The 16,622-nt window shown below is 40.9% G+C and overlaps 1 protein-coding gene across 1 annotated transcript; it reads right to left on the reverse strand.

Moving 5' to 3' along the window:
* Nucleotides 1-77: 77 nt before the first annotated feature.
* ctdspl2b (CTD (carboxy-terminal domain, RNA polymerase II, polypeptide A) small phosphatase like 2b) lies at nucleotides 78-16,405 on the reverse strand. The gene is made up of 13 exons (XM_028574549.1): nucleotides 16,226-16,405; nucleotides 11,403-11,593; nucleotides 8,610-8,748; nucleotides 8,371-8,520; nucleotides 7,973-8,221; nucleotides 7,759-7,855; nucleotides 5,013-5,124; nucleotides 4,797-4,883; nucleotides 4,493-4,555; nucleotides 4,295-4,374; nucleotides 3,935-4,061; nucleotides 3,126-3,221; nucleotides 78-2,987 (listed from the first exon to the last, which is right to left on the reverse strand). The coding sequence occupies exons 2-13, from the start codon at nucleotides 11,568-11,570 to the stop codon at nucleotides 2,922-2,924; spliced, it is 1,434 nt and encodes a 477-aa protein (XP_028430350.1). The 5' UTR covers nucleotides 11,571-11,593; nucleotides 16,226-16,405; the 3' UTR covers nucleotides 78-2,921.
* Nucleotides 16,406-16,622: the final 217 nt, after the last annotated feature.

Below are 16,622 nucleotides of genomic sequence, written 5' to 3' on the forward strand. Positions count from 1 at the left end.
AGCACAAATAGCAATTCTTGCAAGTAAAATGGCTTAATGGATATTGGAGGAAAAAAAAAAATCATTAACACAATTGCTCTTTTCTGCAGAAAAAGTGCCATGATTAAAATTTAATTCAGGACTTTCCCACAAAGCAAGCGGTATTCTCTACATGCTAAATTTAACAGTTCAGTGACATTGCGCTAAACTAAACATACAGATATTTGTAAGAAAAAAAACACTCCATCTGATGTAAAGTTAAATCTTCATTAATACATTTAAAAAGTAGATATGACATGCCTTTTGAAATCAAAAATACAAAAGATTTTCCTTACTTTAAGGATTTTTTTTAAACATGAAGCTGCATGTATTGTACAACACTTCGTGTACAATAAACTGATAATGCACATAAAAAGGAGCTAGATGAAAAGTATCAAATGCCTCCCACCAACCCTTCAGACACAAGCAATGACCGATAACTATAATCACACTGAGGGGGATGAGCCCACCTGGTCTCACACACTCAAGATTAGGCTTGGAGATGGCAGTCAGGATGGTGAGAGCTCATAGGGGTAGGGAGGGGGCTACCATGGTGGGACCTCAAGACATGTTTCCTCTTCCATACATGCACATTGCTCTTGCCTCCTCTCTATGAATGGTAGATACGAGCTACCATCCCTCTCTCATCGGTTTGTTTTAGTTGATGAGGAGAGAACAAAACAAGGAATTTGGAAAGACACTTAAGACTTCACCCCCCATGTACAATTTACATTCATAGTCTGGACATGTGTACCCATAACATTATGTCTGAGCAAACACCATTGTGCCCTGTAACAAACTTGAATACAAACTAGTCCTAATTTCTGGAGAGCTACTAACTTTGGGTGAAAAAAAAGAAGAAAAAAAAAAAGAGGCAAAAGGCAGGCAGGCGCTTAACAGATGAAAACCATCTCTGATGCACAACCTGCATTAAGTGAGCAGCAGGGATTGTTTGGGCAGGGCACAGCAGGATTCACCTGGCAACTTAACTCACAGGGGGGGACCGAGGTACAACTCAATGGAATCACAGTACGCAATACATACAGCACACCGAAGGAAAAAAAAAATATTAATAGGGGAAGTCTGGGTGTCTCCAGGTATCTGCAAAGATTTGAGGTCTGATTGTCTCTTTCCATCTAAGCATTTTAGGGGTGAGAGCGTAGGAAATGCTATGGGGGCAGGGGGATTTCTAAGGAGGGGGATCGTATGGCACTGTACAGGCAACCCAGACAAATCCAAACACTCATTTGCTTTAACATAAAATGCACTTTGATTTAAACTGAACAAGAACTGAAAAAGGTTGAACAGTGCATGCCAAATTCAGGCAGAGATTCAAGTCAACTCTTGAGGGTTTTGGGCAATGACAGAAGACAGTCAGGCATGTGAGCTTTCTGTCTTTATCACCCAGGTTTAGGCTTGTAAGGATGCGAACAAAAACATCTACATTTCTGCCTACTGTTTGTCTCCATTAAATAAATTAAGTTGAAACAACAGAGGAGTAAAATGTCAGTTGGGCTTGAGTGTCCAGGCTAATGTCAGGCAGAAACACATTCATATAGTTACCATTCTTAAACACGTTTTAAACTGCACTAAACATAAAAAAGAAAAGTATGTAAAAAAAAAAAAAAAAAAAAAAAAATGAAACTGGTAAGAGTAGCAGTCAGTGAAGCTGACTGTTAAAACAGTATGTTGCTGGTGCCAGATATGGCTGATACAGGGTCTGGCCATAGGTTTCTACCATGGGTAGACTTTATGACACACTGGCAGAGATGTGCTACATTAGTCATAATGCTACTGCCATCACATTACAACTAAAAGAAAGAGCTCTGATTTTAGCCAGAATACTTGATTAGGAGTAAAAGACAATACTGATTATAGACAAATCAAATACTATTATTAAAGAAAGGTTAACATTGACACATATCACTTTGAAAATGAATAACCCTCAAACCTTTACAATATGTCAGATTTACAGGTAAGGAGATTTTTGATCCTAACATTTAAATAAGGAGTCATGTGTCCACAGTGACGCCAACACATCAATTTAAACCTATTTGTTAGAACAAGAACAAACTATACTTAAAGTCCTGGAGTAATTCCATTTCGTTTGACTATGCAGTGGACTGTCATTAATATGCACCCATGTTCTCCTAATAGAAAGAAGAAAAAAAAAAAAAAAAAAGGATTACAATAAAATCGTACACGACCCCTTTTAAAACATTATATCTTACAAACAGAAGTAAAACATTTTTTTCCTTTTCTTTTTTAAACAATGAAACACCAGTTTTACCAGAAAAAGAAAAAAAAACTGCAACCAACAATAGAAACTTGACTCGGCTACGAAGGAATGCATATGATTTTAAAGGCTACAGATTGTAGGTTTGCCAAACACCAAATCAGTGTGTGTTTGTGTGTGGCTAGGAGTAAACATACACACATTGATTTACAGGCCAGTCATTCCCACTAAAAATGGTCTGTAGCCACAGAGCATAGTTATTCGTCAGCGCCAACAGCGTGAGCACCAGGGGTTGGTTTTGGGTTCAGGAACTCGGCCGGGCTTGAGTTCCTCTTTACCAGGTGGCTTTCCTATATCCACTAAACCAGCACCAAGATGTTCCACAGCTGGAGAGTCAGTCAAAAAGAGGAGTTTACCTGGGCTTGTTCATAGCGCGTGTAATTTTATCTATGTATTTAGAAAATTTCATCCAGATCTTTAAAAATGTTTTTTTCTTTTTTTTAAAAAAAGCAACGGTGGATTTAAAAACAAAAACAAAATTTAAAAAAAGGCTAAAATTTTAACAGTAATGGCAATGTTGTAGTTTGTAATCCAAAGAGGGGCTTTTTACACGCATGTTCTTTTCAGTCATTTCATGTTGTCCCGTTCTGAGAGTCTGTGGTCAAGTTCAATCAGGGGGCAACAAGTCGTGAAGCCGGAACCTCTCCCGAACGTGCGGCCGCACATCCTCATTCTGACGAGTTCAGCAGGCAAGTGAACCATGAAAGGAAGAGATTAAAGATCAAATTAAATTACATCTACAAAAATATTACTTTGATGTAGCGGTCGTGAAAGGTCCCACAATCGCTATAAGAACAGTAGGATATCTTACCATCTCAACCAACTTTTCCAGGAAGGGCACCAGCTTCAGCAGCTCATTGTCATTCTTGTCCATGAACCAGCTTTCTATGGGAATACCATTGGACAACTGTAGGGACAAAAAAAAAAAGTCAACTGCAATTCAATCAGTAACGTCTTTGTATTGTTAACCGACCTCAGATGTGTCTCTCAAATGTAACAAGAGAACTGAAATCAAAAACACTGAGTTTCCCACACTAATATCACAAGACATTTTTACACTTTAATGAACTATAGTGTTAAGTTTCAGGGAAAACAAGCCAAGGAGATGCCACATGTCTAATGAGTGAGGCCATTGTTTAGACAGTAATCTGGTAAATAAACTGATCACTAGATGTGTCAGAACCTGTCCTTTTCAGCTCAGCAGGTTGCGATGATTAATCAACCACGTCCTACTTTTGCTTCCTGGTAATTAATCAGAGCAGCACATGGAAATGTCGGGGTTTTCCAATGAGGGAAAACGTCAGTCGCCGCAGGTGTGCGAGAAAAATAAAACGTTTTCCAGTCAGATACCAGACTAAAGTCGGTTTAATAATCACTACCACACATAGTACACATGTGGGGCACGCAATTTACCCAATCAAACCCATATTGAGGTCAAGTTTGTTTTAGGTTTGTTGTAGCCAGCTGTATTTGTTTAGAAGCTACATGTTGTTTGCATCAATGACTTAGTTATTTTTAAAAAAGAGCCGGTTGACTTTTTACTGGTGACAATTACTGATGCCTGTCGATAACCAGATGACACAAAATCCCCTGTGTTCTATTGTGTTTAGGTGTTCACACCTGATATGCAAAGGCTTGCGGTGAATTGTCGATAATGATGGTCTTGGACAGATCTCTGCCCAAGATGTTGAGGTCCTTGATGTAGTTTCCCTGGACACAGACACAATGCTCACGAAACAACCTGTGTCTACAGTTGCAGTAGGGAATGAAAGGAAAGAGGGAGAAGAAAGGGGGGGGAGCAATCAATGACAAGGTCAGAGCAATCAATTATTCAGAAAAACCACAACACTGACACCTCAACGAAAGCACATGTCAACACCGGTGCTGCACACAGCTTTTGGAGCTCCGCCTCTTTTCATACAGGCTCAGCTTTTGAGTTTATCGTGCAATTAGAACAGACTAATACAAAACATACCGTACCTCACAAGCTGCTTTTTAGGATCCAAGATGTTGAGCAGTTTGTCTGCATATACCTTTTTAGAGGCTGTAAAAAGGATGATCTGGGAAAGGGAGACATTTTAAAAAGGTACATTTATTCATTCATTTATATATACACACACAAACATTTTTTCTGATGCATTAATTGGATAAACTAAGATGAGTCGAGGTTACATTTACCTCATAGATTTGAGACATGCGTTCCAGAAACTCTCGAAAGAACGGCCTCAAGCGCACATACACCTGCATATGACAGACGTAAGCAAACACAGACAATGGTTACTGCAGGTCAACATACGTTTTATCAAAATAGTATTTATTTAGGCTTGTCTATTGAATTGGATAGTTCAACTGTATGACAACTTTGTCTATTTTTGCAAGTATACCATCCTCAAAGTAAGGCTTTATACAAATGCCACTTTATCCCCCTCTAGTGGCATCATGAAATAAACCTAGAGAAACATTCCTGTAAGACAGCACTCACCTGGTAAATGACATCTTGAAAGAGGACAGGGAAGGTAAGTGCTGCGTCCTCCAGCTCATTTAAACTGCAGTGAACTAACGTTTCATCCTAATGAACACAACAGAGAAAATACTAGGAAACTTTTCTCAATCTTATGATACATTTCTAAATTTCCGTAGAGCTTTAAAAATAAATAAATCAACGAATAAATGATTTGTTGTTGCAACTATAACTGACCAGGTCGAGGACCAGAGAGAATTCAGGCGTGCTGCGTGTCTTCAGCGGCAAGGCTGGCTTACGAGTGAGCTGCTCTTCTGTCAGAGGAGGGACGTGCTTGATGAAGAAATACCTACAAATCAAAACATCACACATACTTTTAGATAATTAAAACCACAATATTCTTACAAAAGTGGAATACTTTGTTTGGCTCAAACTTTGTCAGTTCTGCTGCTGGCTTTATTACTTTGTTGTTGGTTAGGCGATCAGGTGGTGTTCTGGATATCATTTGTCTTAAAAGGTGATCTATTATATAGCATTTTCAGGTTCATACTTGTATTTTGTGTTTGTACTAGTACATGCTTTACATTTTCAAAAAACACTATTTTTCCCATACTGCCCATGGCTGCTGCACCTGTATTTACCCTTTATCTGAGACGCTCTGTTGGAGCGCCTGTCTCTTTAAGCCACCTCTCGAAAAAGCTCAGTCTGCTCTGATTGGTCAGCAGTCAGCATCTCGTTCTTGTTGTCGCCGTACAGTTGGTGTCCGGCTTCAACAAGTATACAGCAGGACTTTGTACCGTAAAAACAACAATAAAAGGCTTATAAACCAAATATGACACAACCGGACATGTTTCAGCAGCTGTACGACCCGAAATTGAGGAGAAATTAACAACATTGGCAGCCAAGATTACAGGTTTCCCTGGCATTAGCGCGCAGCTACTATAGTTAGCAGTGCACAGCAATAGAATATAAGTGGCCTGAAGTTTATACTTCTGCGTTGGTGTGTGCGTCGATCTCTTTAAGAGAATAGCAGAGCTGGCATGTGTGTGTGTGTGGGGAGTGTGTGCAGAGCGAGTGAGAGAGTGACGAGATTAGCTTCAGAGCAAGTACCGACTCTGGAGGCATAGTGAGAGAAATAAATTGTCTCCCGTGTTTTCTGACCACGGTCGGAAAGCTGTAGCAGGAAAGGTTAACCCTTTCCTTGATTTCACGTTGTTTACGGAGAAGGAGAACCAGGAAATGAGGAGGGGGAAATGCAACACTACCAAGTAGGCCTGCACGATAAATCGTTATAAAATCACGATCTCAATTCTCCCTGTTCACGATTAAATTTTTAAATGACTTTGATTTATAAAAAAAAAAAAAAAAAAAAAAAAAGATTTTCGGCCTTTATTTTGGTAGGACATCTCTCACACAGTTCAGGTCTTCACCCTCAGCCAATGACAAAGCGCCTTTTAGTCACGTGTTTCACTCGTCGAGCGAGCGCGGAAGTTCGGAAATAAACCAAACGGATACCGAAGAAAACCCAGGTACAGGTGACGAGAATCAGCCAACCACTCAGTCTCAAACCGAACTCGTTCCGAAAAAGGTTGGTGTGGAAGTATTTTGGATTCAAGCAAGACGACGAGGGTCAGTCTGATGTGATTTGCGAGGCATGCTTTGCCCTCATTGCAGCACTGCAATGTAACACCACAAGACTTTACCAGCACCTCAGACGTCACCACAAACTGCAATATGATGAAGCCGTACGAGGCAAGAGGTCCGAAAGACGTTTCAATTAGCCTATTTACAGCCATGTTCAGGGCCATATTCAGCGCAGTGTGTTAAAATTCTATTTCTGGTAACTTACTTGAATGGCTAGTTGAATGTTAATTATATAAAAGGCAAGCAATTAAAGAGTGGGCAAATAATAGAGAAATAATTCTGTTTTTGATAACGTACTTAAATTGGCAATTTACAAACTCCATTTCTCTAGAGACTGAAGCTGTAGCTAAGGCATGTTGATTGACATGTTTTAATTATGTAAAGACATGTTCAAGGAGTTCAGATAGAGCCGGTATCAGGGCCATATTTAGTTCAATATGTTATGTTTAATATATGTTATGTACCATTTTTGGTAGCCTACTGTACTTAAATGGGCAGTATTTACTTTATTTTCTTTATCAATTGAAGCCTCTATTGTTTACAGGCTTGTGGTGAAAAAAAAAAAAAAAAAAAAGAATCTGTGTTTGGTACTGCCAATTTTTTTTGTTTTGTCATGGTTCATGTGTGCAATAAACATTACACACCGTGAGAAAAAATCGTGGCAGAGAATCGGGATATCCATTCTAAGCTAAAAAAATCTTGATTCATATTTTTCCCCGAATTGTGCAGGCTTGCTACCAAGCCACGGCCATGCGGACCAATCATAGCTGTTGCAGTCTGCTTCGCCGTGTAGTTAAACTTTTTGAGAGGTGCACACCAAGCTACGGCATAGGATCCAAATCTTCAAGAACCTACGTACGTACCCACGGCACCGATTTAACACACAAGCATAAACGGGCCTCAACACCGAGCCGAGAGTAGGAAAAAAAAATAAAACTGTTGAAACCAGATCGTTCAGAACAGTGGGAAATCTGAACGTTTTAGCTCATGGGGATTTCTCTGAAATACATTTACCTCATTATTTGAAGCTCTGGCCATGTTTAACATGAAACTCCGACATAACATTATTGATAGGACAGAAAATACAGAAAAGCATAATAGTTCACCTTTAACTTTAATTGTGATTTGGACAAATCCAATGTCTCCCATGCTACAAACAATGCTCCCATTTGCAGAGAGTTAATGTTTGTCCCACACCTTTGCTTACCCCTCATGCTTGTTTAAACTATCCCACTACCCCTTGATTTCCAAATTGCGGCATTCTGGTTTTGTTGTAAATGCTGTTCAATGAGGTCTGGCTATCGGACTATGCATTTTATGAGTGCAGTGCTTTACTCACGGGTCAAAGACTTCCCAGTCTTCCTCATAGGTTGCCTCTGGTGGTACAGCGGTGGGAGGAGCGTCCACATATGCCAGATCTGGACTGGAGCCTGGAGCTTGGACAAAATGTGAACAAGATTAGAAACAGAAAACACAAAATAGCAAGATTTTATTACCTCAACATGACTTAAAAAATGTTTCAGAGACCACGTGTTCCTAGCTGCAGTATCTACCTGTGAGTGGTGGAAGGTCAGCATCAGCACAGAGCTCTCCATCCCTTGCTGTGGGAGATACCTCGGGGATGTGTGGAGGTCGCATAGGTGGCAGCTGTGATACACTAGAGTAGAAGTTAGTGGTGGCACACAGTTCCTGTGTACAAGTGGCTGTGCTGGTGGGCGTCTCCACAGCTTGCTCTATGTCCAGCTGCTTGACTATCTCCTCGGCCTCTAATGCCTGGTCTGGGGAGTCTGAGCCAGAGGAGGCTGAAAAACACATACAAAGAGTTTGAGCTGTGTACTACCCCGACATAACAAAAGACCTACATCACCACTATGAGATACATACAGATATGCTATAGGTTTGAGCACAATGCTAGCCATGAATCAAACAGGCCGCCTCAGGATCTGCTTACCATTTTTAGCTGGTGAGAAGAAGTTGAAAACAGGGGAGAAGATGGTCCCAAGAAGGGTGGTTCTGGGAGGGCTCGTGGGTAGCTCAGCGGCCGTCGTCTCCTCCAGATTGCCATTGGGCTTCTCCTTACTCCTGTCGTGATTGGTTGCTTCTGCAGAGGAGACGTGACAGGTTTAGGAGAGTTAACGGAGAAAGGTGGAAAATAAAGACCGTGATTGGTGTTCTTTGAGAGCCACTCACGTCCATTAAGGGAGCCTCTCCTGCCAACCCTGGTGATAGTCCGGCTGGGGGTGTTGGTGCTCGGGGTTGTAGAGGTGATCAGGTTGTTGTCCACATCACAGTGGATGCGTGTCTTCTTGGCTGGGCTCTCCTGCTGCACCTTAAGGAGACAGGACATCATGCACAGGGTTTTTGCAGGTTTCACCAAGTCAAATCTAAGACTTTTTAAGACCATAATGAATTAAATTTAAGACCTATATCACACTTTCAAAAGAGACATCAGATGTCAGAGTCCGGAAAAATATTCTGAAACAATTCCCCGATTTTCTCAATCGTATTACGGGACTGGTGTCTAGTCACCGTGTGGAGGACACAGCTCTTAGTGTCGGCTGTGATCCAAAAGATGATACGGAGGTCGCTTATGGGAGTTGCGGAGCAGCTGTGTGGGTCTGGCCCACGCAATGTGGAGGTAGTGCTGCAATCAGGGCGGTCGTCTGCTGGAGACCCTTCACAGCAGCTAGATGTTAAAAAGGTCCCATGGCATGAAAATTTCACTTTGAGGTTTTTTAACATTAATATGCGTTCCCCCAGCCTGCCTATGGTCCCCCAGTGGCTAGAAATGGAGATAGGTGTAAACCGAGCCCTGGGTATCCTGCTCTGCCTTTGAGAAAATGAAAGCTCAGATGGGCCGATCTGGAATCTTGCTCCTTATGAGGTCATAAGGAGCAAGGTTACCTCCCCTTTCTCTGCTTTGCCCACCCAGAGAATTTGGCCTGCCCATTAAAAAGAGAGACACTAGGCTCGTTCGAGATGAGCCAGATCTGCGCAGAATCGATCACCGGCGATCGCCGCCCAATGCATGCCGGTTAGATTTGTGTCCGACTTGCTCTGACGTCATGCACACGTGGGCAACCATAATCTCACGAGACCAAGGCAGCCGCGGTTCTGAGACGCAGGTAGCGCAGTTGCTTTTCACCAACTGCAAGAACCAGGCGGACGCAGGCGGACCCAGGGCATGCTGGGAAACGCCGGCTTCTCAGCTGATTGAACAGCTAATTGGTTCAGAATCGACTCAACATGACGTTTTATATAAACTTTTTTATTGATTTTTAATCGGAGGGATTTTAACTGCTATTTGTCTGATTTAAAGGCTTATTCTGTACAGAACACCTGTTGTGAGGCCGATAGTACGTTTAGAAGTCAGAGAGACTAAATCTGTTCAGGTTATGGATCATCTACAGTCTGTTGGTAATTAAAATCAGCAACAGATCGCATGTAGAGAATTTTGACAGCTACTCTGTCATAATAAAATCAACTGGAGACCGTGTAGGAGCTGATATATGGGTCTGATAACATTTTATTAAAATCGGAATCGGACCACAGTGTTTGTGTGACTTCCTGTTCATCCTGAATGCTGCTGGAATCAGATGGAGAACTGTCCGACTTGAGAGCGGACTTTTGTCAACGCCCCCCGCTGCTGCCGCCTGCTCTCGTCTACTTTACAGGCGAGGCGCAGTTCATCTCTACTACTCTATGGCTTTCAAATGAGCAAAGTGGCAGTTGGTCAAGGCCACACCCCCACCCTGCCCCCCCCCATCTGCTCCTCAATAGCTACAGACACAGAGATGGCACATCCTAAGGAGCGCTCATTATGGGACTGGCTCTACTGGCTGTAATTCTGCACCAAGGCTGAATTTCAGGAAAGAGACTTCAGATACAGTATTAGGGGACCACTAAGGTCTATATAAAAGCATCCAAAAAGCACCATGTCATCGGACCTTTAAACATTCTAAAGCACTGCAGAAGCATTATAATGACCATTACCATCCAGTTTGACAAGTTCAGCCTAGCTTCAATTTCAGCCTTTTGTTAAGCCTACATGTCACTATTATGACTACTAACAGGTAAAAAAAAAAAAGGGAAGGTGTTTAGATTAAATGACTGCCATGGTTGTTGTTGTTGTTGTTGTTTACTAGCAATTTTAAACAGATTAATCCCTTTCGTGAGTAGGAATGGCATATTTTACGTATCTCCATCATTAATGCAAACACTTGAGTTCAGTCCAAAATTGCGGCAGCGGGGTGACTGCGCGCAGATGTTGTATTGGCGACCCAATGGAGTGTCGCCTCTATTATATAACCTCTTTTCCTCCGTTCATGTTGCTAGCAGATAACATAAATGTCGGGGCGGAACTCACGCTTGTGAACGTTGGTTCCACATTACCTGCATCAACTTACATACAAAATAAAAAAAATGCTAAATTGGCGACTAGAAAGAATTATTGTCGACCTCCCGATCACATATTTTTTACCGAGTATCGGCCAAGAACAACCTGTGGCCGATTAATAATTTTAGTAATATGCTACAAGTCTTAATTTAGGAATTATGAGGAAATGCAGGGAGGACCATGAAAACATCTCAAAGCCCCAGTCTCTTTCCAGAGGAAAAGCCTCTTTTACCCAGGTTGAATTTTCCACTTGTTACAGCCTCCTGTTCCTGCACACCAACTCTGTGAGCCAGAAGCTAAAATTAGAACCAAGTCCGAGTTCTCAGACAAGCTGCTGCATTCCTCCAGACATTTCCTGGGAAACATGACACTCTGCATTAAGAAACACTGTATTTAACTCTGCGACCTGGAGAGCACATTGCTAAATACAGTTTTTAAAACAGAAGTGCCTTAGGTAGCACTGTAAAAACCAAACACACAGAGAGGAGGACACTTTTTCAATGCTCCCAGAAGGGGCACCACACTCATATTTGCATTGAAGTCAACGACAAAGCAGAGTCCTTTGATGTGATCAATGAGGTAGTTACCTTAACAGCATTTCCTCTGATGAACTTCTTGATGGTGGAGAATATGCCCCTCCCTCCACTAGTGGGAGTGTCCTCTTCTACTTCTGAATGCCTCCGCTTGGTACGGGATGGGCGGCTTGCCAGACTGGGGTTCGGCTGCTGAGACGCCTTACGCATTCTCAGCCTCATTGTTTTAGCAGTCACATGTAAGGCTGTTTTTCAGAACATCAGACACAGGAAAAGATGGCAGAGGGAGGAAATCAATACGACAGTACAGTCAAGGAAACTCACTTAAGCAAATACTCAAGTGTTAAGGTGGACAAACAGGTTGTTCTAACGGTCTAAACTGTTTTAACTTTTAAAATGTCTTAGTCTGTGGGGTGTATCTATCTGTAGTGGTGGAGCATTTTCTGCCAACATCTGGATGCATTCAAGATCCCATTTCACTTACATCACAGTGGATCACGGCAGCCACAGCTGGCTTGCCTTCCATTCGTACAGTATAAAAAAAAAAAAAACACACACACACACACACACACACACACACACACACACTTGAAGTAGAGACAACAAAATACAGTAACTGAAAAACTGTAAACATAGACAAAGGTTTTTAAGTGTACCTAATCTGAGCTGAAACGTATTTGAAGAAAACAGACTCCTTATTCTCTTAAACTGAGGGATTTAACTGGTCAGCATTGTCCTCCACAATGCACGAGGAGAACTTATTCACAGTGAACATGAATTGTCTGTCAGTCAAGCATGCCAGCATCTTGTGCTTATGTAACAGCAGCTGGCTGAAAATGTATCTGGACATATCCACAACCTGTCAGGGACCCTAAACACACAATAGCACCCTCTCAATACATATTGTAAATCGTACATACTGTAAATGTCCTTCACTACATCTGCTTTGCATTTACACAGGGGTGTATCCATGAACACATCAGAGGTGCACGCACAAAAACACCAACGGGCAATTGAACAGATTCAGAGTACATGGTAACATTTAAGTAACATGCAGGCAGGAAAAGTGGGGCAAGCCTGAAAGTGAATTTACATGAATGTCAATGTACTAGTTTGAGACAAAAACACTGATATTATAGCACCCAACATTGTCCTTGAATAAAATGTTTTTGATTGGAGGGGTGCTATTGAAAAAAAGTCAGCTACACCAAAACATCTATCTAGGAGATTGTTTTAGGGCTGTCCCAAATTAAATTTTTTGGGCTTAAAAAATGTCTTGCTGATCGGTACTCAGACCAACTAAAGCAAACGCTGCAGGGTTGTGTGGCAGTGCGAGTGTCACTTTAATGGGTCATTCGTGTGACGTCCTGTTGTGGTATTTACCCCCCCCCGCCCCCATATTTTGCATAAGTCAACTATATATTTCACCATTATTGTTTTCCATCAGATCGTTTATATATATATATATATATATATATATATATATATATATATATATATATATATATATATATATATATATATATATATATATATATATATATATATATATATATATCTCGACATTTCCGACCACAATTGAAGGCAGCTTGATTCCACGGAGGAAGAGAAAAGAGACTGTGCTTTGTTGTTGCATTAACAGGCAGCTGTTAAACTAACTACTGGGCAGTTCAATGCACGCATTTCGTTTTTTAACCTCATAGGGTTTTAAAACTTTCTTGTGGCAAAAAGAGGCAGCAATGTTTCCGGTTTACTGTACGGAACTCTCACACCACATCAAAACGGACTGACAAGTCTGATCGCCGGTTGCATGACCATACCTGGCCACCGCAGCATGACGTTGGGTTGCATTTCTACAAAAGTTTTTTCTGTCTCAACTTTATTACAGAACAAAACCAAAAAACAAATATTTTAATCCCAAAATGGAAAACCGAATAGCCCCCTAACAAACGGATATCCGAACATTCGGCTCCAGCCCTAGAAAGTTGGAAAAAATTATAATCTAATAAATATTTAAGATTATCTGAGATCATTTTAGAAAATACAATGTTTGAGTTAAGAAACTGATTTTTTTTTTTTTTTTTTTTATATCAAATTCACAGACAAACTTGTGAGTTCAACTTTGGGCTTGTATTCTATTTATTTTGCCATGCAATAAATAGTTAGAATAGAAGAGGGTAAAAATTAGTTCCCTCTTCCCGGTCACAGTATTTTGACTTGACAAAAAGCTATACAACACAAAATATTGCCAATATTGTTGATTTAATATCCCATTAAATCATTCAGTTATTTTGGATCAACGGACTACAAGTACAAATAATATTGTTTAAAACTATATATGTTTTACACAATGTCTTTAGGGCTTCTATTCTTAAGCCACTGTGGTAGAGGACCTCTCTTGATGCCTTTGTGATTTTGGAAATGATTTAACCCTTAACCAAAACAATTTACAATTTGGATAAAGACATCACAGTACTGACACGGTCCTTCATATATTTTCTATAAAATTATGTCTGTAAAAAGTAACTAGCAAGATCATAATACTTCTGCAGTTCAATGCTGTATTACTCACAGTACTATTTTACACACCAGACAACAGTTCCTTGTCAAATCAGTAATTGGTTCAAAACTTGAAAAACTACTTTGTTGACTGCCCTACTAAATCTCTTCCTGCTCCTCATATATTATGAATGAAAGCCTAGTTAAAAAAAAAAAGAAAAAAAAAAAAAGTAAATGTCTATGAACCTCATGTTTGTTTTTGTGAATCGGTCAGAGGTACTACTCAACTAGTTGGATATTTTAAGCTCCGTATTAAGTTATGTTGAGCAAAAATATCCCACAGGTTGTCCTAAATCAGTATTGCTGATGGTCTCTGTGTCACCACCGCTTGTCTTTGCAGATGCAACGTTTGTATATCATTGGTGAATATCCTCATTATTTTTAACAGATCAGATCAAAAAAGGTCAGTTTAAAAGATCTGTCAGATTTTGAGAGACTCTAGTCACGCTCATTTCGCTCCGAGTGCCCTACCAATCAGATGGGTCATTTGAGCCCGACTGCCGGCAGTGCCCGCCCCGCCGATTATACATGTAAAATCGGCCAAAATGAAGGCAGACGGCCCCTAGGACGGACGACGGCTCGGAACACACCGAACAGACTTGAGTCACTGACCTCGCCAGATTGTCCGATGGCCGATTATCGGCTTAATGTGTCTCGGGCTTAACTGACTCACTACTGTATGTGATTGCCCCTGTAATGTGATTAACTTGAATCTATTATAAACATTTTTACAGATGTTCACAGAAATACTACTACAGTATGCCTATTAGTTGTAGTTAATGCAACTTTTCGTATGTTCTCTTTCCTGTGCTGCTTTTGTACATTGCATAAGTTAGTATGTCCAACACACGTTTTTTACGGTTTCTGCTATGTAAAAAAATTAAGCCTGATATTTACTGTGTGCTTTAATCTCTCCATGGCTTGCATGGCAACAACACCATGGCTGCTAGACATCTACCTCGCTAGGAAGTCACCCACTAAACAAGGATCATGCACATACCTAGGTACGAGCAAGTGAGCGGGAAATAAGAACATGCATGCCACTGAGAATGCATGAGCGAGCTAGCAAACGGAGAAACAAGCAGGGCCTCGCTTGTTCGACAACCCGTTCCCTCTGCAAAAATTACTCAGAGGCTAAATCATATATTTATATGCACACTAGCCAACTGTAAACGAAATATTTAGGCAGATGACACATTTAGTCCAGATGCATAACTCGTGCCCAAATCAACGTTTGTAAAAGTTGCCCGAAATAATCACGACTATTAAGCTTTCGCACTGCTGCGCTTAACTCACCTAAACTAACTAACGTTACAAGCGGTCGTGTGTTACGAGTCAAGGTTATGAAGGTGTGCAACATAGCTGTGTATAACGTTACAAGTAGTTTCTTTAACAGTCAGATTTAACAAGTGGCGCCTATAGGTAACGCTACACTGTTAATACAACTCGGTAATGTTAGCATTTCGCCAATGCGAGACCCAATAGGCTAACTTGGCGTAAGTAAGCCAGTGCGGCACCATCAATTTAACCAAAAAAACGTTAAAATGATTAACTAAAATTAAGGAAGATTAACTTAGGTCACTGGCGTTAAGTTTACTGAGCGGGTTGACTCAAGGTTATCATTTGCTTTTCATGGGAGTGAAATTCGTCAGACATCGTTAATCAAAACAGCTAGCGATAGCGATAACGGTAGTTAGCTAGCTAGCAGATAGATAACATAGTAAAGTTAACGTTATCTAGCTAAATCATCCGTTGATCCCGTCGACGTTATCTTTAGTTAACAATGCAGTTGGTGATATTTCATTCATCAATTGCGGGGACGTTACACGAGCACTTCTAGCTCAACATTCACTAGAAGGATATTAAAATAGAAAAGACAGTGATAGCTAGCTAGCTATGTAAACCTAGCATTAACACAGTTCAGTTGCGGAATGCTACTTAACATTCATGGTTTTAACAAGGTGAAAACGGTTAACGTTATACCTAATATGATTAACGTTAATATGCTAGCGAATATTTAGTGACTGGCGTTAGCTTGAGCCCAAATAGCTAATCTAAAATGTCGAGTTGACCAGGGGTTAGCCAGGTCCGTGGTAGGCCGTGTTTTAGCTGCCCTTAGCTGTGTAACGTTAACTTAGCTAGCTTAGCACCGCTAGCTTAGCGTTAACCCTACCTAGCCTTCTTGAAAAACTGCTTCGGGCTAAGAGATGTGCACAGACCGGGAAGGAAAACATTTATCCTGGTTAGCCAACGTTATATTAACCGCAAGCCAAAGAAGACAGATGAACGAACAATGTTGGTTAACGTTACCGACTTACTTTACAGTGATCTGCAGTGTCTGGCGATAACGACTCAAGATCGATTGACCATCACAACAGAGGCAGTGGGTGTTTTCGTGATCTGAGCCGACTTTTTCTGTAGATCTCCTCAAGGGCCGTCTTCGAAACGACACATCGTTGTGTTACCAGGCGCCATTTCCCGCCTCTGCTCAGTCTCTCCGAGGCAGATACCCGTATGGGACACAGACACACCCCCTTACCTCTGAAAAACACCAGCCAGTCTACAGCGAACACTACCCATTGACATATACTTGGAATATTTTGAGAAAAACTGTTATTTTGAGATACTAACTCATTTTGAGAAAGTTTCTCATAATTACTTACAGGATCTTTTTTCCAACACATTGGCAGAAATTGTGGTATTACATAACTAAAT

This window comes from Perca flavescens, chromosome 1, assembly GCF_004354835.1.
Source record: "Perca flavescens isolate YP-PL-M2 chromosome 1, PFLA_1.0, whole genome shotgun sequence".
Classification (NCBI taxonomy): domain Eukaryota; kingdom Metazoa; phylum Chordata; class Actinopteri; order Perciformes; family Percidae; genus Perca; species Perca flavescens.